Consider the following 26,918-nt stretch of genomic DNA (forward strand, 5'->3'; position numbering starts at 1 on the left):
TGGTTAAGACTCTGCACTCCCAGCGCAGGGGGCACAGCTTTGATCCCTGGGCAGGGAACTAAGATCCCACATGCTACAAGAGGTGACCCCCCCAAAAAAAATGAGTGACAGGAAGTGATCACCAGAATTCTTATGCTGAGGTAGACTGCGCTGATGGGTTCTGCAGTCTCCAGGGATGAAGCTGACAGACTTGAGTTACTTGAGTGGCTCTGGACTGCCAGACCGTGGTATGACTTTCCTTTCTGAGCACTACACTTGTACAGAGTTAAACTTGAACATTGTCAGAAGAGAGGCTCCCAGGATGATAAAGATGTTCAAAAGTAAGTCACGTGAGGAACAGTGAAAGGAACCAGGGCTATTTTGCTAAGAGAAGGAAAAGTTCAAAAGAGGCACGAGGGCTGTCTTTGAGCAGCTGAGGGGCTGTCAAGTGGAGAAGGCTTTAGTTTGGAATGACCTTGAGGGCAGAACTAGAATAGGCTGAAGCTACATGCTGACACATTTCAGCTCAACACAAGTGAGAACGCAAGCCGTCAGCTCTTGGTGCAGGGAGCTGGGAGAGCTGCCTTAGCAGTCAGGGAGCAAGCTGTCACTGCAGGCCCTGCAGCCCATGCCGTGTGATGGCGGGCAGCCAGGCTGCCCAGGCCATCAAGGGCTGCCCGGGTGTCAGACCAGCTGACTCAATTTCGCTCCCAACATCGAAATCCTGTGGTTTCAGCTTCCATGTTCCTTATGAGAATCACTTGAAATGAGTGACGTAAAAGTGCTTTATAAACTCTAAAGTGTTTTACAAATACAAGGTATTATTATTAATTTTTCATCATCTTGTAAGATGTCAGTTCTATTCCAATTGCCATTTTCTCTATATCCCTGTTCTCTCTCCTCAAACCTATAATGATTTTTAATTTATAAATGCCAGATTTTTTATTATGATGACTACTATTCCCCATCTAGGATTTCAAATTTTCAAAATCCCTCATAAATAATAAATGGTTCTTCATCTTTTATAAATGAGGGAAAGGCCTTACTTTCCACATGCTAAACCTGGGCCTAATCTTATTGTGTATAAGTATAGAGTAGCTAAGTTCTCACACATCACTTACAGGCAGAGCTCCTTATATCAATAGCTCACTGAAATCTTTGCAACAAAAAGTTTCCACATTAGTAAATAAACAATAAACAAACACATTAATAAATAAACTTCCATCTACATTGTCAGAATTTGAGTTGGGTCCTTTATCCAGAGTGCTCTCTGGGATCTCATGAACTCACCAGGAGTAATAATATCTGTTATTTGGTGGCATAGCTAACTTTTCACAAGGTATTTGGACTTGGAAAAATTACTTGCCAGATAAATGAAAGCCCCAATCCTCTTTTGGGTCTTCACAATATTTTTTCCACCAAACTCCAATATCATCTCTAACAAGTAATGAGTTGACAACTTTGAAATATCATTTCTTTTCTTCTCCACCCTTCAAAGGATTTAATAGAAAGTGACATAGGCAGAAGTGGGCTGAGAGGAAAAAACTAGAACAAGGAAGACAGCAAACTGGATACAGATTCTCCTCAAAAGCAGTTACCTAATTTACAAAGCAACTCTCTCATCCACACATGTGTTTTCCAAACCATTTATCTATTTGATTCTTTGACTTAAACCTAGAACAGGAAAGGGATTTGGAGGCTGGAATTTATACAGAGCATTAGAGAGACGGTGAGGTCGCAAAGAGTCGGACAGAACTGAATGATTAGCACAACACACACATAAAGCTTAGATGAGAACAAATACAGAGAGTTTTTGACTCACTTCTCTTTGGATGCTAAATATCATTGAGAAGGAAACATATTTTTAAAAGAAGACTTGAGGGACTTCCCTGGTGGTCCAGTGGCTAAGGCTCTGCGCTCCCAACGCAAGTAGCAAGGGTTCAACCCCTGGTGAGGTAACTAGATCCCACATGCCGTAACTACAGATCCTGTGTGCCATAACTAAGACCCGGCACAGCCAAATAAATACATAAATATTAAAAAAATAAATAAAATAAGTGTTTATATTCTGTCTTCTGTCTAACACTTTTTAGTACTCAGAATCTGTTATGAGGTTTAACTTTTCATACAGGTTACACTTCATCACATGAAGATGAGGTTTGTGAAGAAAAACTACTATATACTTTTGCATACTATGATTAGGGGTTCCCTCGTGGCTCAGCTGGTAAAGAATCTGCCTGCAATGCAAGAGACCTGGGTTCATTCCCTGCGTTGGGAAGATTCTCCTTGAGAAGGAAATGGCTACCCACTCCAGTATTCTGGCCTGAAGAATCCTATGGACCCATGGGATTGCAAAGAGTTGGACACGACTGAGCAACTTTCACTTTTCATACTATGATTAACAGTATAGAAAACTCTAAGGATGAGTATTGGAGGAAACCCCTACAAGTTGCTATGAAAAGTCAGGAAGAGGCAGGAATAAATGGGGTCACAAATCTTTGGCTCATCTCCTTGCATGCCTCCAGCATTCTCTATTCCATCTTTGTGCAGAGGTTGCTGAAAAAGTAAGAAAATGCAGCTGGTCTTCACTGACCCAACGTATCGTGTGGTTTGCCTCATATTAATCTATGCTTGAAGAACAAGCCCTGGATCGAACACTTGGACAGCAGTAGATCTAATGGGGGTCTCCTAGTGTTGAATAGATGTTCATAACCGTTTAGCATTAAAGAGGAGGAAATTCAAGGCCACAATATTCAATGTGTTTGCTATGTTTGCATTCATGTAGACACAAGTAAAATATTCTTTTTAGGGAGCAAAAGGTGGATCTTTGAGAAACATGAGCTTCACCAATGATACATCTCCGGGTTCCCCACGGCTAGGACATACCTTGATTCCCATAGCTGCTTTCTATTCCAGAGCCATCCCATGAATCCACGGCACTGTCCACGCTGGGCACAGTGGAGGGGTATGTGTCGCTGAGTTTGCTTGGCTTCTGCACTGGAGATGGGTCCTCCACATCTCCCAGGTCACTCAAGTGGCTGGCAACAGGGAATTTCTTGGGACTTGATGCTGCTTGGGCTTTAAGGAAAAGAGCTTAAGTATCAGAGTAAATATAAATACAAAGATACGCCAACACCCCCTAGCTATAGAGTCATTTCCCCAGAAATACACACGTAGATATTTGCACATTCTTTTAGGGAAGGAAATGCACTGGAAATCCTTAATTGTGGCTCTTGATCCACTCACCATCTGTTTGCTTCTTAATTTTCAAGGTGACAGTCTCTCCTGCCATCTGTAACAAATGGATGGCTTCACTCAGAGGCTTCCCCTTTAAGCTGCTGCTGTTGATGGCTAGGATCCGGTCTCCTATGTGGATCGCACCAGTTCTGAAACACCAAATAACAATAGGAAAGGCAGAAATAATCCCTGAATGCTACTGAATGTAAATTCCCTGACATACTTCATATATTCACAACAAAAAAGACTTGGCAAGGGTCTCCCGAAGTCACTCCTTGCTGTCTCCTGGGCAATGTTATAAGATGACTATTTCCGTTGTGAATTAGTTTTCAGTTTCAAATAAAATTCTAAAAAAGTTTTAATTAGTTTTTAAAAAAGACTTGTGTGCTTTTTAAATTCCAAGAAAGTGGAGTTAGCTGATAACACTCTGCAAAATCCCAAGGAAACAAACAATATTGGTCAATCAACATAGTGATGTGGCATGGAGCAGTCCTTCTTTCTACAGACTTAGAAATGTTGAACACAATCAGGGTCCCATCTTACTGGAAGCAAGGCTTAGACAAAAGACCCTGGTGGCAATTCCAAGGATTGAAAAGGTTGAACTCAGGAATCAATACATTTTTTTCTTTCTGTGGCCATGTCATGTGGCTTGCAGGATCTTAGATCCCAGTTTGCAGGGATCGAAACTGTGCCCCCGGTAGTGAAAGTGCAGAGTCCTAACCACTGAACTCCCAGAGAGGTCCCAGGAATCAATTTGTTTGATGGCAACTCTGTCACCTACCAGCCGTGTGACTTGGGCACTTTATTTTCACCTGTCTAGGTGTCAGTTTCCTCATCACTACAATGGAGAAAATCACCTCACAGGGAAGCTCTGAGGACTAAATAGGAAAACACATGTAAAGGGATTAACGTTCTGCTTGAAATGTGGAAAAAGAAAATTAATTTACTGATCAACAGAGAAACCTTTAATGTTTTCCCTTCTCTTCTCATCCTCACCCAGTTTTGAACTAGCAGACTGGAAGTTATAATTCTGATGTTCACTATATCTATCTTTGTTTGGAAGCACAGGTAGGGAAGGAACAGACTCACAGCAGTCAAACTCAGGAAAGGTTTATTTTTTGGCCACCATGTGGCACATGGGATCCTAGCTCCCCAATCAGGGATCAAACCCACGTCCCTTGCAGTTGGAGCTCGAAGTCTTAACCACTGGACTACCAGGGAAGGCCCCCTAGGAAAGGTTTACGCTTTCAGATCTCTTGGGCTGAAGGACATAGAGTGGGAATCCCATGTGCTAGCCTCTGTGGTGCTGGTTCACTTTAAACACACGGGTGAAGGAAGCCAACTCACAGGCTGCTCGTGCCTGAGTGATCTGACCCCAGCCTGCTCTGGGGGTGGTGGGCATCGCTGGTGACACTGGGTCACACAGATTATAAGGGGCTGCCTAACGAGTCTACTGAAGAATCTACTCTTGAGAAATTTTTTTTTTCCTGAAAAAAAAAATCAATTCATTCTTTCATAAAGAGTCTCCAGGGAGTTCCCTGGCAGTCCAATGGTAGGACTCACGCTTTCACTGCCGTGGCCTGGGTTCAACCCCTGGTTGGGGAACTAAGATCTGACCAAAACAAATCTCCAGTTTATGGAAGAGCCATACTGTACGCCACAGAACACTTGACTAGGAGGTTGCCGAACCAGGTCAATATGAATCATTCCCTCTTGTCTCTCTTAACAGATGAAACCTAGGACGGGGGGATGGCTGGAGGGTACCATGTCACAGGTGTCTCTGTCAACATCAGAATGCAAAATTTCATCAGACCAAATGGCAACCCACTCCAGTATTTTTGCCTGGAGAATCCCAGGGACAGAGGAGCCTAGCGGGCTGCCGTCTGTGGGGTCGCACAGAGTCGGACATGACTGAAGCAACTTAGCAGCAGCAGCAGCAGCAGCGCCCTCACCTACCAGATGAGGATGTTGGATGAACTGATTTCCGAGGTGCCTTGCAGCTCCAAAATTCTGTGCTGCTGCACCTCTATTTTGCAAACCATTGTCTTCAAGTGTCAGCAGGAGCAACATATGTGTACACCTGAGCTAGGTTACTGGAGGATAGATCTGGTTATAGGGTTTGGAATATGTCCCTCAACATTGTCTTGGAAAGAAAGAAGTGTGAGAGGTGGTGGTGGGATGCATGCAGACAGAAGCAAACTGCCAAAGGGACAAATGGGCATTCCAAACTTCAAGATCTTATTAGGTCCCCACACTGCTGTCTGAAATCTTTGAAGACGAAGCTTATGCCAGTCATTCTCTCAGCAGCTAAGCCGAGTACCTGTCAGGTAACAGAGGCTCTGTAAACATTGGCTGAATTGAATCAGACAAGCCTTTTAACTTCCTTGAACTTTAGTCTCCTCTCAAAATGGACACAAGATAAATTTACCTCTAGTCGATTGTGGTCAGTTTATACGTTTCTAGAGACTAATATCAAGGCTAAGCCCAGGACACTTTTTAACTGCTTACAAGATGCCCTTTAAGTCAGAGCTCTGCCTGAGAGTTCTCAAGCTCTAAAATCAATCCTTTGTGCTGATTTTAAAAAGTCAACAGATAAACAAGCAGGAGAGGGAAGCATGTTTTTATGTGGCTGTGAGGAAGGAAACCCATTTCAGACACAGGTAATTGTAGCAGTTGATTCAAACGGTACCTTTCAGCTAATCCCCCTTTAGTGAGGCTTGAAATGATTATAGGATCAAACGGCTCTTCAGTTCCTGAAATTGTGATACCAAGAGGCCCCCCGTAGCGCTTCAGCTCCACAGTGTAAATAATTGCTCCGGAACTTTCTTGTTCATCTGCAATAAATGCCAACGAATCATGATTGGGTTTCTTTGGAAGAAGCACAGTAAAAAGACACATATCTTCATACAGGAAACAAGAAATTCAAAACATCATCACCAAAGCATTATGTCTCAGAAAATAATTATTTGGGGAAGCAGCATTTCCTTAGTTGGCTGTAAATTCTAATATAGGGGTGCTGCTGTCATCAAGGGTCAAGGAAAGGGTTCTCTGCCTAATGACTTATGTTTTAAACCTGTGAAAGAGCTACCCAGCTGGCACTGCAGGCCTTTTAATATGGTGTTCCTGCCTTGCACAGTGCTTGCCTAGTGTTTTGTGAGTGTGTCGTAAATATCTGGGCACTGAACACATAGCTAAGGAGGCAACATGGGTGGAGAGAGTCATGCAGTAAACAAAGAGATTGGGCCATGCAATTCCTGTTTTCAGGCTTTACAAGCAAGCTAACTCTCAGTAGAGAAAAGTTAATTTTACTCATGGTTATAGCAAACTTTAATATATGCATGGCTAAGTGGGGCTTGGAAATCTGCAGCCCCTTATCTATCTTTTCATTGATTGTGTCTTAAAATGTGAATATTCACAAATACACAGATATTCAAACAGAGGGTTTTTTAAAAATTGTTTGTTGTAGCTGATTTACAATGTTGTGTTCATCTCAGTTGTACAGCAGTGATTCAGTTAAACATATATCCACTCTTCTTTAGATTCTTTTCCCAAAATACAGGTTTGAATGATTTTTCTCCCCTCTGTTCTTGAGACTAGGAGTCATGTAAATAACATTTCAGTAGTATATACCATGTTACCACACTGTAGTGACCTAATTTTTACCATTTAATGTTAGTATGAAGTAAAATATTTGTGAGTATGGTCTGCTTGAAGCCTTGGCTTGAAAGATATCATGGGACACCTTCAACATGGTTGGGTGTTTTTACAATGTCAAGGTTGCAAATATGAAGTCTCAGAATTCAGAGGGTTTTATTTGCTGATGACATGCTGAAACAAGACATTCTGAGTATTTCTTGTTTTATTCCTTGGGCCTGGGAGCTGTGAATGGTTAAGGAGTTGTTCATTGCTATACCAAAGGATACAATGAAATGGTTCAGTAGATACTTTAACAAAACAGTCAGCTTTTATAGTCAGGCTGTATCCCAGTGAAGCATTAACACAGTCACATTTCTGCAATGAGCAGCTGTTCATTTATGATATGAGGCCCTAAACTAGGAGGAATAGAAAAGCTTGAATTAACAATTCAATTATCTGTGTGTGCAGTGAAGAATTACAATGAATATAAAATAGGAAGGTCTGTAGAGAAATGTAGGAAGCGACGTGGACTCTCCAGCCAGCACTGTCTTCATGTCTGGCCAGTTTAGGAGTTTGGGGATGTACCCATCACCTCTACTTCCTCGCTGCTCCCGCTTCATCTACTCAGAAGAAACTCTATACAAAGAGAATAAAAACCATCTCCCACACTGCAATGCTTAAATCAACATCTAGGGTATCAACATCTTCAACATTAGACTCAAATTTATACTGGCAGCTGAGAATCCTCCACATCAAGCCTTCAACAGCTCTATTTGGTGGTTTACACACTTCTTCCAGGGTTCTATTTTACTTGTGGTCAATAGGCTGGTGATGGCCTGCCAAGCAGCTGCTGAGAGAAACACCAGGATACAGAGTAACCAAAAACGGAGGCAGAATCACAGGTCTAACTTTTTCTACACTGTGACATATCATTACCCATCAGAGCTGGGTTTTACATAAACGATTATGGTATTACAGGAAGAGTACACGTACTTTGCAGTCTCTGCCAACAACTATATTCTGCATAAAATTCTAGGTGAGTCATTTGATTAGTAAACCTTGGTACAGTAAATGCTACCGAGGAGGCACTCTGATGAGTCTGCCAGTGGGAAGACCTGGCCGTTTTACTGCCCTTCTTCCTTATAGGGTAAGCATGAACACTGGCATGTCAATGGGCACCAAGCATTCTGGATCTGGCCATAAGCTCTTTACGGGAGTTGTGGGAAATGCCAGTTACATGGAACCCAGCTGCCTAGAGCCTAGAAATCTGTGTGAAGTTTCCATTGAAACTTCAGTCCAGATGAAACCAACTGCTGGCCTGTAGGAAGCTGAGCTGGGTGCAGTCCCACTCTCTAGGAGGATGGAGAGAAACTGACTCCAGTTAGCTTGTTCTTCAGGTAACCCAGTTATCTGAACCCACGTAATAGCGAGTGCCCTGTGTTATTTCTGGACAGTTTTGCAACTTGTCTCACTAAGATGACAAAATAACACCAGGAAAGGAGTAAACGTGTTTAGGACAGTTTCAGGCCACTTTATGTAGGGGGACACTTTTAATCAGGCAGCTGAGGTGTTTCAATAACAAAAGGCACTTATTAGGGTACTCAGTGAGTTTAAATAGTGATGAGATGCAAGTCAAGAAAATTAATGAAGATGTGATGCTATATTTAGACAATGTCAAGAATGTAGCTGATTTCTGATTTATTCAACAAATAAACTCTTGGAAACAAAAGCTTGAAAGCTTTAAGAAACATTACAACCAAAAGCAACGAATACATCTTTTTGGATTCTAATTTAGAGCAACTGTTTTTAGAAAAACTTGTCTATCCATGTATATGAAAATCAGGGAGACAGGAACATTGAGTAAAGACTGGCTTCAAATCAGGAAAGGAGTACGTCAAGGCTGTATATTGTCACCCTGCTTATTTAACTTATATGCAGAGTACACCATGTGAAATGCTGGGCTGGATGAAGCACAAGTTGGAATCAAGACGGCTGGGAGAAATATCAATAACCTCAGATATGCAGATGATACCACATTCACGGCAGAAAGCAAAGAACTCAAGAGCCTTTTGATGAAGCCTCTTGATGAAGGTGAAAGAGGAGAGTGAAAAAGCTGGCTTAAAACTCAGCATTAAAAAAACTAAGATCATGGCATCTGGTCCCATCACTTCATGGCAAATAGATGGGGAAACAATGGAAACAATGAGAGACTTTTATTTTTGGGGTCTCCAAAATCACTGCAGATGGTGACTGCAGCCATGAAATTCAAAGACGCTTGCTCCCTGGAAGAAAAGCTATGATCAACTTAGACAGCATATTAAAAAGCTGAGACATTACTTTGCTGACAAAGGTGTGGCTAGTCAAATCTATGGTTTTTCCAGTAGTCATGTATGGATGTGAGAGTCGAACTATAAAGAAAGCTGAGCACCGGAGAATCGATGCTTTTGAACTGTGGTGTTGTAGAAGACTTCTGAGAGTCCCTTGGACTAAAAAGGAGATCCAACCCAGTCAATCCTAAAGGAAATCAGTCTTGAATATTCATTGGAAGGACTGATGCTGAAGCTGAAACTCCAATACTTTGGCTACCTGATGCAAAGAATTTACTCATTGGAAAAGACCTCGATGCTGGGAAAGACTGAAGGCAGGAGGAGAAGGGGATGACAGAGGATGAGATGGTTGGGTGGCATCACTGATGCAATGGACATGAGTTTGAGTAAGCTCCAGGAGTTGGTGATGGACAGGGAAGCCTGGCATGCTGCAGTCCATGGGGTCACAAAGAGTCGGACATGACTGAGCGACTGAACTGAAAAATTATTGCTATTGTGATACTTAGTTATTAATTTTAGAAGTCTTTTATAAGAGTATTGTTTAGGGATACATTAATAATATTTGCAACATGCAATGATATGATGTCTAAAATTTCTTCAAAATAATTCAGTGTATGGGTGGGATGAGGAAATTAGGGTGGGAGTAGATCTAAAGCAAGATTGATTCTAAGTTAATAGCTATTAACGCTAGGTGATGTAGGATGGTTCATTACACAGTCTTTATTTTTAAAATATATTTTCATATTAATTTTTAATTTACTTTTAAAACTTTTTATTTTATATTGAATTATAACTGATTAACAATGTTGTGATAGTTTCAGATGGACAACAAATTGGACTCAGGCATACATATACATGTATCCATTCTCCCCGAAACTCCCCTCCCATCCAGGCCCATCCAATTAAGGTTTTGGTGGCACAACAGTAAAGAATCTGCCTGCCAATGTAGGAGACACTGGTTCAATCCCTGGGGAAGGAAGATCTCCTGGAGAAGGAAATGACAATCCACTCTGGTATTCCTGCCTGGAAAATCCTATGGACAGAGGAACCTGGTGGACTACAGTCCCCAGGGTCACAAAGAGTCAGACACAACCTAGTGACTAAACAACGGCAACCAGATCCTATGAGCCACCTGCCCACCAAGCAGCGTGCCACGTGCTCTTCAGGAGGCCCCCTCTCAGCTCTGCCCAGTTGCTGACGGCAATGTCTTTTCCCTAAATTGTTTTCCTACTTAAGATCCAGTCTTTGTTCTTCTCTGCCACATCTATTTTCACCAGCCCTGTCAACAATGAATTCTTTCTATTTCCTTCTCAGCATATTCTGAAAGTGATAAATCTGAATATGTGGCTCTCTTCCTTAAAGCTTTCCATTAGTCCCCCGATTACTGAAGAATAAAATGCAACCTCTTGGCATGAACAGGGCTGAGGCCTCCATGTCTCTGCCATCCTTTCCCATTCCAATCCAATCTAATTCTCTCCCCAATGGTCCCTTTGAAAAGCTCTTGTCTTGCATCTTTAACCTTGCACATGTTACTCCTTGGGCACAAACATCTTCCTTCCTCTGGAGAATTTTATTCTCACTTTCTACAAACTTTTAGGCTTTTTATTTTGTATTGGGGTATAGCTGATTAACAATGTTATGACAGTTTCAGGTGAACAACAAAGGGACTCAAAACCATACATATACATGTTATCTATTCTCCCCCAAATTTCCCTCCCATCCAGGCAGCCACAAACATTGAACAGAGTTCCATGTGCTATACAGTAGGTCCTTGTTGGCTATCCATTTTAAACAGTGTGTACATGTCCATTCCAAACTCCCCAATTATCCCTTCTTTCCACCACCCCCCCACCCCTAGCAACCATAAGTTAGTTGCCTTAAGCCCGCGAGTCTCTTTGTTTTGTGAGTTCATTAGTATCATCTCTTTTTAGATTGCACATATAAGGGTGTCATATGATATTTCTCCTTTCCTGACTCACTTCACTCAGTATGACAGTCTCTAGGCCCATCCCGTGTTGCTGCAAATGGCATTATTTCATTCCTTTCCATAGCTGTCTACCCTCACTTTAGAACATGGCTTAGCTGTCTTATCTTTCTGCAAACCTTCCAGGCTCTTTGGCTGAGACTAGAGACCTTTTCCATGAGATCCTACCGCTCTTAAGTATTCTTGCAGTGTTCCCATATTTCTTTATAAATTGTTTTTGCCTCCTCTCTTCCCACTGAGAAGAAAAATTGAATTTAAATTCTTCCTAATTAGAGAAATTAAACAGAAAGGAATAAGGTTCGGTCAGGTTGAGCTTTGGAGGGTCACACACCATTGTAATGTAATATTTAAGATTCTTTGCTCCCTGAAAACCAATTTTTAAAAAATCAAATATAGCTCATTTACAATGTTATGTTAGTTTCAGGTGTATAGCAAAGTGATTCAGTTATACATACATATCTATCTTTTTTGTTCAGATTCTTTTCCTTTCTACCTGAGAACCAATTTTTGCCCCCATTGGGAATTCATGGTCTAGTATATGCTTTCCACTCTGTGTTGTAATTCTCTCTCTACATGTCTCCTTCATCAGAATAGGATCACCTTGAAAATTCATGTTTTTTTTTTTTTTACTGGAATATAATTGTTTTACAATGTTGTGTTAGTTTCTGCTTTACAATGAAGTGGATCAGCTATATGTATACATATAGCCCCTCTCTCTTGTGCTTCCTTCCCACCCTCACCTCCCCACCCATCTAGGTCCTCACAGAGCACTGAGCTGAGCTATCTGTGCACAGCACTTTCCCACAAGCCATCTATTTTACACATGGAAGCAAGCTAAATGCCCACTGACAGACGAATGGATAAAGAAGACATGGTACATATATGTGATGGAATATTACTTAGCCATAGAAAGGAAAGAAATTGGGTCACTTGTAGAGACGTGGATGGACCCAGAGTCTGTCATACAGAGTGAAGGAAAGCTGAAAGAGAAGACCAAGTATCATATGTTAACATATACGTGCTGGATCTAGAGAACCACTACAGACGAACCCACATGCAGGACAGGAATAACGACGCAGATGTAGAGGACACAGCAGGGGAAGGAAGGATGGGCTGGATGGGAGATTAGGACTGACATATACACTAGCATGTGTAAAGTATTTTTCGTCTTCACGTGCCCAGAGCCTAGAACTATGCTTAGCATCACAGAGACTCCAGTAAGTGCCTGAACAAATGAGCAAAAGGACAAATACCTGTTAGTAGCCAGTTACAGGTTCCTAGCCTTGTGAGTCACCCTTCTGGCTACTCCAAGGTCTAGTTTCCTTCTCCAAGGTGATGCAAACGCAATCAAGCTCATTCAAAGAGTGAGAATAAAGCCTGAGCTGCTGGAGTTAGCTGCAGGCTGCACTTCCAAATCCATCTGCCTTCTCGGGCAGCGGCCCAACTGGCAGCTGTACAGCCCTGCAGCTTTGCGAAGAGGGTGATAACTGCCATTTATGCTCAGACCATTTTGGAGGTGGAAACCCTCCAAGATACTCTCTCCTTGAGGCTGTTCCAGCTAAGAAAGGAGCAACTGGAGTGTTAAACCAGAACAGAAACTTTCTGAGAAGGAAGAATGTAGATCACCAGGAAGTTGCAAAGAGAGCCTAAACAGATGTTAATGATATTATAAACGGCTTCTATATCACAACAGAAGGTTTACCACTATTAATGAAAGACGTGAAAGGGGGCCAGCCAACTTGTTTGTTCTGCTCAGCTCCCTAGTTAAGGAAATTAATGGGACCATGGAACAGATGCAAAATTGCAGCATTACTTATCTGCAATGTTATTCCCAGGCTTCTTGAGTGCCGTCTGTTTAACAAAACGAGCACTATCTAGCTTGAATTCATCATGGCATCTGCTTATGTGGCCAAATAGGAGTCTTGGATTTGGGAGAGGGCCTTTGGAATGCATAAATATACAGGTCAATCAAAGTTCACTTCAACTAAAAATGGTGGAATTCATGTCATCGAGTATGGCTATATTTCTTGGAGGGGGACAGACCTGAGAAAATGAAACATTTAAAAAATATCCTCTACAGCTGCCTGTACTGGTTTTTCTAGTAGTCATTTATGGATGGGAGAGCTGGACCATTAAGAAGGCTGAGTGCTGAAGAATTGATGCTTTTGAATTTGGTGCTTGAGAAGAATGTTGAGAGTCCTTTGGATAGTAAGGAGATCAAACCAGCAAATCCTAAAGGAAATCAACTCTGAATATTCATTGGAAGGACTGATGCGGAAGCTGAAGCTCCAATCCTTTGGCTGGTTGATACAAAGAGCCGATTCATTAGAAAAGACCCTAGTGCTGGGAAAAACTTAGGGCAGGAGGAGAAGGGGATGACAGAGGATGAGATGGTTGGATGGCATCACCAACTCAATGGACATGAGTTTGAGCAAGCTCCAGGAGATGGCGATGGACAGGGAAGCCTGGCGTGCTGCAGTCCATGGTGCTGCAAAGAGTTGGACGTGACTGAGCGACTGAATGACAACAATCATGGAGTTAAAGGACGAAATCTGAAAAAGATTCATTTGTGAAACAACTGATTATGACAAGATTGCCATTGAATGCAATGAGAAAAGGTCAATCATTTCCATAAATAGTGCTGGTTAACTTAGATATTCACATGAAAAAACAGACATTGTTCCAGGATAGGGAAACCTGGCATCCATGAGGTCACAAAAAGTCGGGCACGACTTAGCCACTAACAACAACAGCTGCCTGACTGTTGTGTAGTCATGTGACCTGGCCTTATCAAAATAACGTTCCAAGGAATTGTTGAGTGTTTAAGAGTAGAATTTTAATTTCTTTGTTTGTTTGTTTGGCTGTGACTGGTCTTAGTTGTGGTGTGTGAGCTCTAGAGCACGTGGGGTCAGGAGTTAGGGTATGTGAGCACGTGGGATCTTAGTTCCCCAACCAGGGATTGAAACTGCATCCCCTGCAAGGCAAGGCATATCCTTAGCCACTATGAGGGGAGTCTGCTAAATTTTTTTATGTAAGTGATCATTTATAAGTCTCCAAATTAGGTTGTCTCATGACAGTGCTTCTCAAAGTATAGTTTTGGGACCAGTAATTTCAGCATTATTTGAGAATTTGTTAGCAATACCAATTCTCAGCTTTATCGCAGACCTGTAGGAATCTGAAACTCTGAGAGAGTGGGACCCAGTCACCAGTATTTTAGCAAGTCCTCTGAGTGATTGTGATGTTGACTTCAGTTTGAAAGCCATACTGCTTTGAGATAAAGCAGAAACAAGGGAAGAGTATTAAAAAAAATCTATCAGGAGTTTTTTTCCTGCAGCCAGCCTCTTGCCCTACCACTGTTCCTTGCACAGCCAGGATCCTTCTTGGTTGCTTATGATGGGGCATTCTGTTATTTCAATCTAGATTTGATGGGGGAAAAGGTGCTGAAAATTACTTAGCTGGCTTAACACCGATGAACTGAAAAAGTGAAAAATGAAAGGCCAAATCTTTGAAAGGCAGATTTAACTGGTACTAAGGCTATATTTGCATACGACTGTATTTGGAAATGTGAAAAAGTCATTTGCTTTGGATAGGACAAGTTGCAGCCTGGAAATGTTTCTCTATGCAGATTAGAGCTGCTGAAGGGAAAATACTGAATTTATGGTCTCTAGAAACATGCGGTATGTTAGGAGTGAGGTGCTTTACATCAAGAGAGATATCATTAGCCACTATGAGTTTGACTGGCACAAAGGCAGTGACACAAAGCAGACCCTTATAAATTATCTGGGAGGGTTTTGGAAGCCCCCATCTATTTCTTGCTACAATTTCCCCCAAATTCTCTACAGTTTTGCTCTCAGAGATCTAAACTCTCCCCTCTTCATACACATTTGGATCTAGATGCAGACAAGGCTATCGATTTTCTTTCAAGGGGGTTATTGCATCTTTGAGGTCTTGGTAATTAGGTAACAGCCATTGTTTTAATGCTCAGACCCAGAAAAGCACCCATTGGCTCTGTGTGTATTCCATCGGTCAGTTGTGTCTGCGTCTTTGTGACCTCATTGACTATATCTTGACAGGCTCCTCTGTCCATAAGATTTTCTAGGCAAGAATACTGGAGTGGGTTACCATTTCCTATTTCTGGGAGTCTTCCTGACTCAGGGATTGAACTCAGGTATCTCTTGCGTCTCCTGTATTGGCAGGCAGATTCTTTATCACTCCACCACCTGGGAAGCCCAGCCATCCATCGGCTCTACTTGATTTATTCTCTGTAGTAGTGAGAGAGGACAAATGCAAAAGCTCCTCTAGGCAGAGCAGCCACAGAAATAGGCAGGGGAACCACTATACTCCCAAGTGTTTCAAAAAGTTTGGCTATTGTAAAATAAAGCTAAAATTAATTTTAAAAACATCCTAATAATGGCTGTTGGTAGTCAGCATTCATTGGGCCTTACCTAGTGCCGTACATTATTGAGTGCTTAAATATATTGCCTCCTTTGATCCCTAGAACAGTCATGTGAAGGAGACATTCAGTAGATGTTATGGATGAGGACACTAATACTCAGAGAAATTAATTTTCCCAAGTTCGCCAGCTTGTCACTTGTGAAGTCAGTCTAGTGTTCTTAGTCATTATATTCTACAGCTTCCCCCAGCCTGGGCTAGGAACAGAGTAAATCTGGACTCTCTTAAATGCATCTTCAATACTTTAGTAAGTGATTGCAACCACTGGTCACTGACAAAATACTATGGCCTCATTCCTCTGCTCTTTTGTCTTTTAATAGCTTCCCATTGGCTTCTGGGGTAAAATTCAAATTCCGTTTCTTTTTTTAAATTAATCTTAATAATTAACCCAATGTAGCAAAGTACTACTTCAACATATAATCTATCTATCTGCTGCTGCTAAGCTGCTTCAGTCATGTCCGACTCTGTGCGACCCCATAGACAGCAACCCACCAGGCTCCCCCGTCCCTGGGATTCTCCAGGCAAGAACACTGGAGTGGGTTGCCATTTCCTTCTCCAAATCTATCTATCTAAATAAATTATTACTGAGATATTCTATATTTTTTGTATTTTTTGTACTAAGTCTTGAAAAATTCAGTATGGAATTCTCCAGGCAAGAATACTGGAGTGAGTTTCCATTTCCTCCTCCAGGGGATCTCCTGATCCAGGTACTGAATCCACAACTCCTATGTTGGCAGGTGGATTCTTTACCAGTGAGCCACCTGGGAAGCCCATTTTATATTTACAGTGTCTCAATTTGGATGCTGAATTTTCCACACTTAATAGGTGAAATGTAGTCCAATGGAAAAAAATTGTGTTTAATGGAATAATATTTTATCTTGCTTTTGTTTTAAAATTTAATCTAGGTTAGAAGGACCATAATGATCTGGTTTCAGTGTATCTGTCTCCTCACCTACTACTGAGTCCTTACACAAACTTTCTGCTTCAGGTGTCTGTGCTACCAGGATGTGCCACGCTCTCTGACTTCCTTTGTCCCTACTCTTCCTCTTGTTAATTGTTAATAACACGTCCCAAATACCTTCGAGATCAGGACTGCTAGAAGCATTTACGTGAGCTCCCCAGTCTCAAATGGGTGCCTTCATATTCTCTTAACATTTTGTACACACACCTAGAACATTCATCATACTGCTAATTACTTCCTTCTGTTTCTCTATAAGGTGGTAACTGATTTAAGGGCAGAGATTGTGTCCTTTTTAATCTAAGGACTGCCAGTCCCTAGTACCTTACAGACACTAAATAAATGCCAATGGCATGACTGAATGAGAAACGAACACTTTAACAATGTTTGAAAATAGCTCTGCCATCTCCCTGGGTAAAGTGCAAGGCAGAACAATGAAACTGGTGCAGCTGGAAGACACACTTACATTTTGAAGCAACATCTGTTAAACTCAAGTGCAGTATTACTAGTTTAGGAAACCAAGTTATATCAAGTATGATTATAAATTTTCTGTAACTGATGACAGAACCAAGGATGGAGAGGAGCAGTTAAGGAAAGAGCTGGGGACTTCCTTGGTGTACAGTGGATAGAAATCTGCCTGCCAGTGCAGGGGAAGTGTGTTCGATCCCTGGTCTGGGAAAATTTCACATGTTGCGGGCAACTAAAGCCTGTATAGCACAACTACTGCAGCCCTTGAGCTCTAGGCCCCTGAGAGCCACAACTAATGAGCCCCTGCGCCACAGCTACTGAAGTCCATGCCCCAGAGCCTGTGCTTTGCAAAAGAGAAGCCACCAGCATGAGCAGCTTGTGCACCACAACCAAGAGTAGCCCCCGATCACTGCGCCTAGAGAAAGCCCACGTGCAGCAATGAAGAGCCTGCTCAACCGAATAAAACAAGACAAAGAAATAAGCAAAAAGAGAACTGGAAGACTCTGGAAGTCTACGGGTGTAGAAAGTCCAATATTCGTGTAAGTAATATTTTAGAGAGTGAAGAATATATACTGCATATTACCATTCTGATTATAATTCACATATTGAGACAAAAGATTGAGACAAATATTGAGACAATTTAAATCACCAGCTTAATTTCAGATTAAGCACAGTGTCAAACTTTCAAAATCAGTGACTATTGTCATGAATAGTGCTTATTTTCCACTCATTTATATCCTGACCTAGGATCAAAACTAATGTGGGGAAAAGCATTTCAGAATATAATAATAATAATAATAATAATAATAATGAAATAGTCCCAAGTTACTGAATACTGACTGTGCCAGTAAGTCTCTCAACAAGCCAGAGCAGCACCCCGAGGCGGGTATTATTTTGCATATATTACTGAAAGTACAACCGAATCTCAGGCAGGTTAAGTAACTTGCCCAGACTCATGCAGCTCAAATGTAGTAGAACTGAACTTTAAACACAGGTCTGATTTAAAAGTGTGCTCTGCCCTTATAATGAATATAACTAACATATAGGAGAAATAAGTATTAACCTTTAAGCATATAGGAGAGATAGGTATTAACCTTTAAGATTAATCCTGTTAACCTTGGGTTAAATAAATTCCTTTCTTGATTGTAACTCACTACACCCTCACCCTATAGGAATGAAACTTTATCTGGAGGGTGGTGCTTGGTTTAAGAAAAAACACCCTTGGAAGAAATAAGGTTTTTGGTTATCAGAAAGAAAGGATCATAGAATGTCAGCAGGTCTCATTCATGGCCAGAAGATGATGTAATATCCCTAAGACCCCTGCGTGACTCTGTATTCATCCCTATGTGTAACAAAAGGTATATAAGCAAACCCCAAAATAAAGAGATCGGATCAGTTTCCGGAAAGACTGAAAAAAATAAATAAATAAATAAAATAAAAGTGTGCTCTTTATGACTATGCAGTCAGCCTTGAACTAATCGACATCCAAGTTTTGCATTGAATAATCCCCTCCTTGCTTTGCTCTGAATAAAAAAGAACTTGGTTACTCAAATTATACTTGTATTCTCATGGTGGAAAAGGATATGGAAACACTCAAATTCTTCCAAATCAATGATCAGATGATAATGTTCAGTTAGTGGTCTATTATAAAAATGTGTCTGAGTATAGGTTTCAGTATGCTGATTTGAGAAAATCTGGTTTGGGTAAATATCTCTTAACACCTATATTTACAGTCTTATTTTGGTTAGGTGAATGGTTTTCAATAGAAGATTTTAAGATTAAAAAAAATTGAAAACACTTATAAATTTTTAAAAAGTACCTAACAGGCATGATCCTTACCATAGTATTAGGCATAAGGATTGTAGGGGTAAAGAGCTAAAAGGGGGAAAAATGAGCCAAAGGAAAGAAGCAACTGAAGTAAGATGTGGATCTCCAAGTGCTCAGCTGTTTCTGAAACTTCTCAGCGTGTGTCTGCACTGCCTGGCTTTGGAACTGGGAACACTGCCAGCCACAAACATCATACATATTCATCTCTGGCTTGGCTTCTGCACTCTGCAAGGAAGGTAGCTAAGATCTGCTTAGCTTGGCAAATCATGTGAAATGGGTTTCTCCACAGGGTTTTGCCTCTTCACTAGGACAGAACCCAGCCTGATGCTGAAGGCTTTATCCTTCTTTTAAAACAAATTCTCCCCCAAAAGTACCATTGAGGTATGCTTGTTAGGAGAGAAATGCAAATGTTGGTGAGGAAAATCAGTTGCTTGTGAAATAACTAGAAGAAATCTGTGCATATTTTTAAAGGTTCATTATAAAATATATTTGGATATAATTATCCTTAGCAGTGGTACTGATGGATGTAACTACCAACTTGTTTTGGCTCTGAATGGTAATCACAAACACATGGCCTGATGTGACTGTGAACTCTGGATCTAGAGGATTAGATTCCAGGAGATTGCAGGACATTGACAACTGCTCGTTATTAGTTGGGATGAAATTATTCAGAAGAAACTCTCTTAACCATCTCCCTTTAACCAATTTACTGGATTCATTGTGACTCTCCATCCTCTGTGAAAATATACCAACCAATGCCATTGAATGCTTCAGAATAATGTTTCCCTTTGTATCAATAGCACCCCATGTACCTTTTTTTCTGCTACCAACTGAGTTAAAGTGAAGTGAAGTGAGGTGAAGTCGCTCAGTCCTGTCCGACTCTTTGCGACCCCATGGACTGTAGCCTACCAGGCTTATCCCATGGGATTTTCCACGCAAGAGTACTGGAGTGGGTTGCCATTTCCTTCTCCAGAGGATCTTCCCCACCCAGGGATCGAACCTGGGTCTCCCTCATTGTAGACTTTACTGTCTGAGCCATACATGAATACAATTGAGTCAAAAGCTTAACATTTAGAGTCAATTAGGTTTATTCCCAAGCCTGTTTCTGCCGGTTTCACTTGTTATTTTAACTGTATAATTTGATGAATCTTATAAAACCTATGAAATATGAGTATATTGGAACTATAAAAAAGTCAAATGCTTTGGAAAGATTCAATAAGGGGAATTATTAGGCAAAAACCAGCTAATAATTAAATAGAGGGAAAACTTGAAAATATTAGGGAGATAAAAATCTAGCTGGAGTAAGCATTCAGATTGCTTTAAATTCTTTAAATTCTCACTGTATTAAAGCAAAACAATACAATACAACCCGCCCCCGCCCCCAACCCAAACCTAGAAATCTTAAACTGTGTATTATGGGTATGACTTAGGCAAACAAGTCGAAAGATTTATAACTATAGTCAGCAGAAAGTGTTGGCTTCACCCATAAGAGTGGTACATTTTTAAGTTAAATGTTTATGTTATAGATATGTGTCACTTTTTAGAAATCCCCATGTTAGTTGACTCTTGTTTTGATTAGCTTGGCTTCTTATCCAAATCAGATAAAAGGGCATCTGCAGGGGGCTACTCAGATTACTGAGTCTTGGCCACAGCAGCATCAAAATGAAGTTTGCTAGAAATGATAGTCTCAGTCCCCACCTGGGGTTAGCGCTCAGGGACTGCGTTTTAACAAGGTCTTAAGGTGATCTGAGGCCTTCTCAAGTTTGAGAAGCACTGCACCTCTGTATTCACACATTACTGGAAGCACTAAAATGGATATAGCCCTTTAAGAAAGCAACATGGCACAAGACTCATCAGGAATCATAAAAATTCCCTTTTTATTTTGACTCAGCCATCCTACTATTTAGGAATATTTCCTAAAGAAATAATTCAAAAGAAGAAAAGTTGAATAAAGATATCTACACATGAAAATATCCATTATTGTGCCATCTACAGTAATGAAACAAATGGGAGCAATCTAAGTGAGAAGAAAAGAAAGGTAAATAAATTATGGGCAGTAAATTAAAATAATAGCTGTTAAGGATTTGTAAAGTGGTACCGTGTATATGTAGCTACATAAAAAATAGAACATGCACTGAGGTTATTATTATGTAATATAACATCAACTAGCAAATGACTACTTCTATCAGGGTGGTATCGGGTGATGATTTACTTTTCATCTTTAAAAATTATTTTAATACAGCTGTAATATTTATATAATGTAAATATCTTAATTATATCATTAAAAAACCGTATTATTTAAAATTCAAACTACACTCTTAACGCCCAATTTAAAGACCCTCTTAACTATAGAAAACACTGCTTCAATGTCACTAGCCAGCTGTTGTATGTAAAACACCAGGATCTAATATCTTTGGTGACAGATGGGCAGTTAGAGAAATCAGTCTTAACTGAGGAGGTGATCAATACCTGAATTATCTTCATCTTTGTGGATTTTGAGCTTCACCAGGTCTTCACACTGCTGGAGGATCTGAACTGCATCTTCCATGGAACAGTTGTCCAGCCGGATGTTATCTATGGCGAGTAACTTATCCCCAAGTTCCAAGGTTCCTGTTCTGTTAGTAAAGGCATAGCAAATGCATGCTTAATGATGAACACTTAACTAGGTTATTTAAAAGGCATTCAACATAAAGTAGCATTATGGTAGTCTTTAGGGGAAATATGATTCTTCAACTTTGAAAAAATGCATTTTATTGACATATCCCCTTTCTCCAGTCTTATTTTGGATGGCTGCTGTGACATTCAATTGCAGATTATTAAGAAACATTTTTATTCTACTTTCTTTAATTAGATCAGGACAACCATTTAAGTGTCACTCAGGAATTCTGAGGTTCCCAGCAAGGTGTATAATGAGCCTGGGTTTCCACGGCCCAGGTGTCCTTATGCTTCTTTGCATTGTTGCACCACCTTTGGTCCTTGGCAGTCCAGATATAGGAGAGGGTAGAGGGAGTGAGGGGAATCAGGTGGGATGGACTTAGGGGAGGTCAGGGTTTTGGTGTCTCTGCATTTCCACCTGCACCAGGGAACTCACTGTGGCTGCAGTGGGGGGAGAAGGTGAACTGGAAAATGGCCAGGGGTTCTCATCCTGGTTAGGGACTGCTGCAGGTCTTGAAAGTTTTTAAGGTCTATCATGAGATGAGAAAAACAATGAGAATGTCTATTTGCTTACAGGTGCTTCTATATGTATATGCACACATATTTGTAAGGAAGGTTATGTTTTGGTGAGAACCATCCTTTATGCATTATATCTATGACCCTGATTGCTAACTGCTTCCTAGTCTCCATTCTCCCTTTCCTTCTTCTAGGTCAACCCCTAAAGATGTACATGCCAGACTCCCTGGGCACCACCCCTCCTCCCCTCTAGGGTTGGAAAATCACAACCAGAGCAAGGTGGAAAGGACAGGCAGATGTGCTTCTCCAGCCCTGTGTTGCCTGCCTACCTGCCAACTGCTGTATGAGAAACAAACTATTTATGAGTTTCCTTATCACACTATCTGAACCTATACCTACATACCTAAACTAATGCCCTTCCTACTTTTTGAGTACTAAAATGTTCCTCTAATGAAATGACTGTAACAATAGATGAGATTTGTAAAATCCTTAACTGAAAAACAAAAAGAAAGTTAATAGTCGTCTTACCTCAATATTCCTAATCAATTAAAAATATTTTGGTCTGTGAAACTGCAAGTTTGAGAGTCCTTGATTTTCAAGGTCAATGGATCAAATAGGAGACATACACATTGTTTGAGGCTCAAGGGAGGATGTTGGCTTGACTAGGGAGGACGTTCTAGCATCTAGTAAAACTCTCCCCAAATCTGTTATTTGCATGTGAGGTGACTCTCATAACTGGGGCCACTTTCAGTTTTTTAGCTGGAAAAGTGAAGGGTGGAAGATGATCAGTGAAGGACCCTAAAAAGCATCTTTAGGTGATGGTTATCTGCACTAGCTGCAAAAATAAAGTGACATTGAGGAAAAGCTCTACATGCCATTGACATTAGGGATGTCAAATATGATCAATTAGTTGTGGCTGCCTGGAAAATACTGAGAATACCATGGCCCATTAACAAGGTTGTCCCGTGTGTGAAAGAAGTCATTCCTGCTGAAATTAAGAAATACCTTGGGATGAACCAGTAAATCCATCTTTCTTACCTGTGTGCCACACTGCCTTTCTTGATATCTGATATAACCAGGGGATCTCCTGGTTTTCTACTGGATGGTGCTGTAATAATGAGGATAGAACAGTCACACCTTTATATTCATGATTCACCCATTACTGTACAAGTCTCATTTTATAGCAACTGTTAGTGCAAGCTCAATTTGTATGCAAAGCAAAGAGAATCAGTAAATGAATTTAAAAATGTACACATTATCCTTTCTTGATATAAAAATATGTTTGTGTTAAAGTACTTAGAAACTTGAAAATGCAAGCAAAGTTATTTTAAATTTGCAACTGGAGAAAGCAAGTGAAAAGCTGTCTATCAGGATTAAATCCGTTTCAATCTGTGATTCCCAGCAGCGTGAAGTGAAGGGCGAAGAGTTCAACAGTACAGTATTAAAAACAATTAGGGGCTCCCCATGGACGGAGGAGCCTGGTGGGCTGCAGTCCATGGGGTCGCGAAGAGTTGGACACGACTGAGCGATTTCCCTTTCACTTTTCACTTTCATGCATTGGAGAAGGAAATGGCAACCCACTCCAGTGTTCTTGCTTGGAGAATCTCAGGGACGGGGGAGCCTGGTGGGCTGCCGTCCATGGGGTCACACAGAGTCGGACACGACTGAAGTGACTTAACAGCAGCAGCATCTTGATGATACTTACATGTAATCCCTTCTCCCACCCCTTCTTTCACTCCTTACCAGTGAGGAGATGCCACTCTTTTATGGGACCCTGTCATACTACTCAAGTGTACTGTGTGGAAAGTGGGTGAGAATCACTGGTATAAATTTTTTTTTTCCCAGAAGGAAATCTTCTACTAGACAGACTGAAAATCCTAAAGTTTTGTTCACAAATTCCTACCTAGAGTGCTCCGAAAACGTTCAGAAATGTGAACTGATTCTATATATTTTTATATACATTCATAGTCTAAACATGTACATGTAACTTTTATTGAGTTTAAAACTATTATTCTGCACAGGGGTCAGTTGTGGGCTTATAACTTTTCTTATGAATATTTCTATTTGGTGATAATGAAATAATAATAATGAAAAGTAATTAGGAATTAGTCTTAGAATTAATCCTCAAAATTAATTATAGTACATGTAAGAACAAAAGTATCATCTTGACCTAGAAAATTTACATTTAATTTAGGAATTCGATGATTAAAATGAACCATACCAACATTTGTAAACAACAATATGCCTCCAAGAGGAGATGTTTTGCCAACATTGAAGCCTGGAGTGATTTCCTTTTAAGGATCATTAAAAGGCCCCTAAAGTAAGATTTTATTATAAACAGTCTGATCACCCCATAACAATCGTAGAACCATATTATATCCCATAATCCCATATGAATCCCAGGAAAACGTTTATGCACAAGAACAGATGGTTTAATATCTCAACACATCATTGAAAGAAAAAGCAAACACATATACCAATACCTTACCCACTGTCTGAGTTAGTCCACAGTAAATGTTAATGGGACTTCATCCAATCATTATTCTTAGCTTCTAGCAAAGAATGCAAAACATTCTGTTCACTATAATTAATTCATGATTTAAACCTCTACTCAACGATTTGCTATAATTTCACCAGAGAAATATAAACACTCAGCAGTTTTACTCATGTTATATTTCAGAACAGCAAATTGTTCTGGGCATAGAGCACAAAAACAAAAACTTTGACCAGTAAATACAGCTTTCCTACCATCTGCCAATGAATTTATACAGTATTTTCCCAAGCTTTAGTGACCATCAAAGAGCATTTGATATTTCCTTTGGTTTTAAAAAAATTCATGGTCCGTTGAAATGGGCTAAAACAAAACAATAGTATAGGCAACAAAATACATCAAACTCATCTCTGTCATCCTTCTAGCAGAGGAAAATAACACTGACCTCTGGACAAACCCACACAGCTTTGCAGAGAGGTTTGAAACTTCAAATGATCTACAGACATTGGAGAAGGCGATGGCACCCCACTCCAGTACTCTTGCCTGGAAAATCCCATGGACGGAGGAGCCTGGTAGGCTGCAGTCCATGGGGTCGCTAGGAGTCTGACACGACTGAGCGACTTCACTTTCACTTTTCACTTTCATGCATTGGAGAAGGAAATGGCAACCCACTCCAGTGTTCTTGCCTGGAGAATCCCAGGGACGGGGGAGCCTGGTGGGCTGCCGTCTATGGGGTCACAGACTTGGACACGACTGAAGCGACTTAGCAGCAGCAGCAGCAGCAGCAGCAGCAGCAGCAGCAGCAGCAGCATGTATGGCGGCCATTTCATGTTTACTACCTTCTTCTGTTTCTCTTTTAATCAAGTTCCAACTTGAGGTTTGAAAGGTTCATCAGGGTGGAGTGATGAAGTTGAACCCAGAAGTGGGTCCAAATCTGTAAGAGCCCCTGACACTGTCACTCCCATGCCTACTGTGCACGTTTAAAGGTGGCCACGGATTTGGGCTTTGAGGGCTCAGCCATGGTTTGCACACCCTAGCACCATGTTTTTTCTTTTTAAAAAATTTTATTGAAGTACAGTTGATTTATAATGTTGTATTAATTTCTGCTATACAGCAAAGTGATTCAGTTATACATATATGCACATTTTTTCTTAATATTCTTTTCCATATGGCTTATCACAGGATGTTGAATATTGTTCCCTGGGCTATACAGTAGGACCTAGTTTATTCATCCTATATATGAAAGCTTACATCTGCTAACCCCAACCTCCCATTCCATCCCTTCCCCAGCCCTCTCCTCACTCGGCAACGACCAGTCTGTTCTCTATGTCCATGAGTCTGTTTCTATTTCATAATAGGTTCATTTGTATCATATTCTAGATTCTATATATAAAGTGATATTGGGCTTTCCAGGTGGCACTAGTGTTAAAGAACCTGCCTGCCAAAGTGGGTTAGGCTTAAGACATGCTGGTTCAATCCCTGGGTGGGGAAGGTTCCCTGGAGAAGGGAATGGCAATCAATTCCAGTATTCTTGCCTGGAGAATCCCATGGACAGAGGAGCCTGGCGGGGTACAGTTCATAAGGTCACACAGAGTCGGACATGACTGAAGCGACTTAGCATGGCACATAAAGTGATATCATATCAGTTCAGTTCAGTCCCTCAGCTGTGTCCAGCTCTTTGTGATCCCATGGACTGCAGCATGCCAAGCTTCCCTGTCCATCACCAACTCCCAGAACTTGCTCAAACTCATGTCCATTGAGTCAGTGACGCCATCCAACAATCTCATCTGTCTTTCTTGGCCCATGGAAGCCAACCAAAATCTAAGCTTTTACAAGGTTATGAATCAAAATACTAAGGACAACCAGTCACAAGCAGCCAACTAGGTTTTATAGCCAATCAAACCATTTCCTTTCTTTGCCTCCATTCTTCCTGTATATGTCTATCTCCGGACTCCTGTTCGGAAAGCATTCCTAACTACTTCTGGTTTGACACTGTAAGATATGAATCAAGTTTTTGCTCAAATAGACTTAAAAATTTTTTAATATGCCTTATTTTATCTTTTAACACTTCCCTCTTGCATCCTTGAAGCCCTTGCCTCCTGAATCCAATTCTTCCTCCTTCTGGCTTTACTCTTTTGGTGATTGGTACACAGAGAAGCCCGGAGGGCTACAGTCCACGGGGTCACAGAACAGTCAGACATGGCTTAGGGACTAAACAACAACAAAGCATTCTCTAAAAGCTTCCCGAGGAAGAGCGCATGGGAGGAGAGTATTTTGAATCCTTCATAGTTGTCTTTGTTTTACTTTCAAATTTGCTAGATGGTGAATTCTAGGCTAGAAATTCCTTTTCTGCAGAACTTTGAAGGCACTCTTCCATTGGTTTCTAGA

The 26,918-nt window shown here is 40.9% G+C and overlaps 1 protein-coding gene across 1 annotated transcript in view; it reads right to left on the minus strand.

The window, feature by feature from the left end:
- Positions 1–26,918, minus strand: part of GRIP1 (glutamate receptor interacting protein 1) — a 751,108-nt gene that overhangs the window by 49,044 nt on the left and 675,146 nt on the right. The window contains exons 15-19 of the mRNA XM_040233396.1: positions 23,078–23,147; positions 21,338–21,483; positions 5,906–6,050; positions 3,226–3,365; positions 2,866–3,057 (exon numbers count right to left, since the gene is read on the minus strand). Of these exons, the coding sequence (XP_040089330.1) occupies positions 2,866–3,057; positions 3,226–3,365; positions 5,906–6,050; positions 21,338–21,483; positions 23,078–23,147 (693 nt within the window). The remainder of the gene's footprint in view (positions 1–2,865; positions 3,058–3,225; positions 3,366–5,905; positions 6,051–21,337; positions 21,484–23,077; positions 23,148–26,918) is intronic.

This window comes from Oryx dammah, unplaced genomic scaffold, assembly GCF_014754425.2.
Source record: "Oryx dammah isolate SB20612 unplaced genomic scaffold, SCBI_Odam_1.1 HiC_scaffold_29, whole genome shotgun sequence".
In the NCBI taxonomy this organism is placed as follows: domain Eukaryota; kingdom Metazoa; phylum Chordata; class Mammalia; order Artiodactyla; family Bovidae; genus Oryx; species Oryx dammah.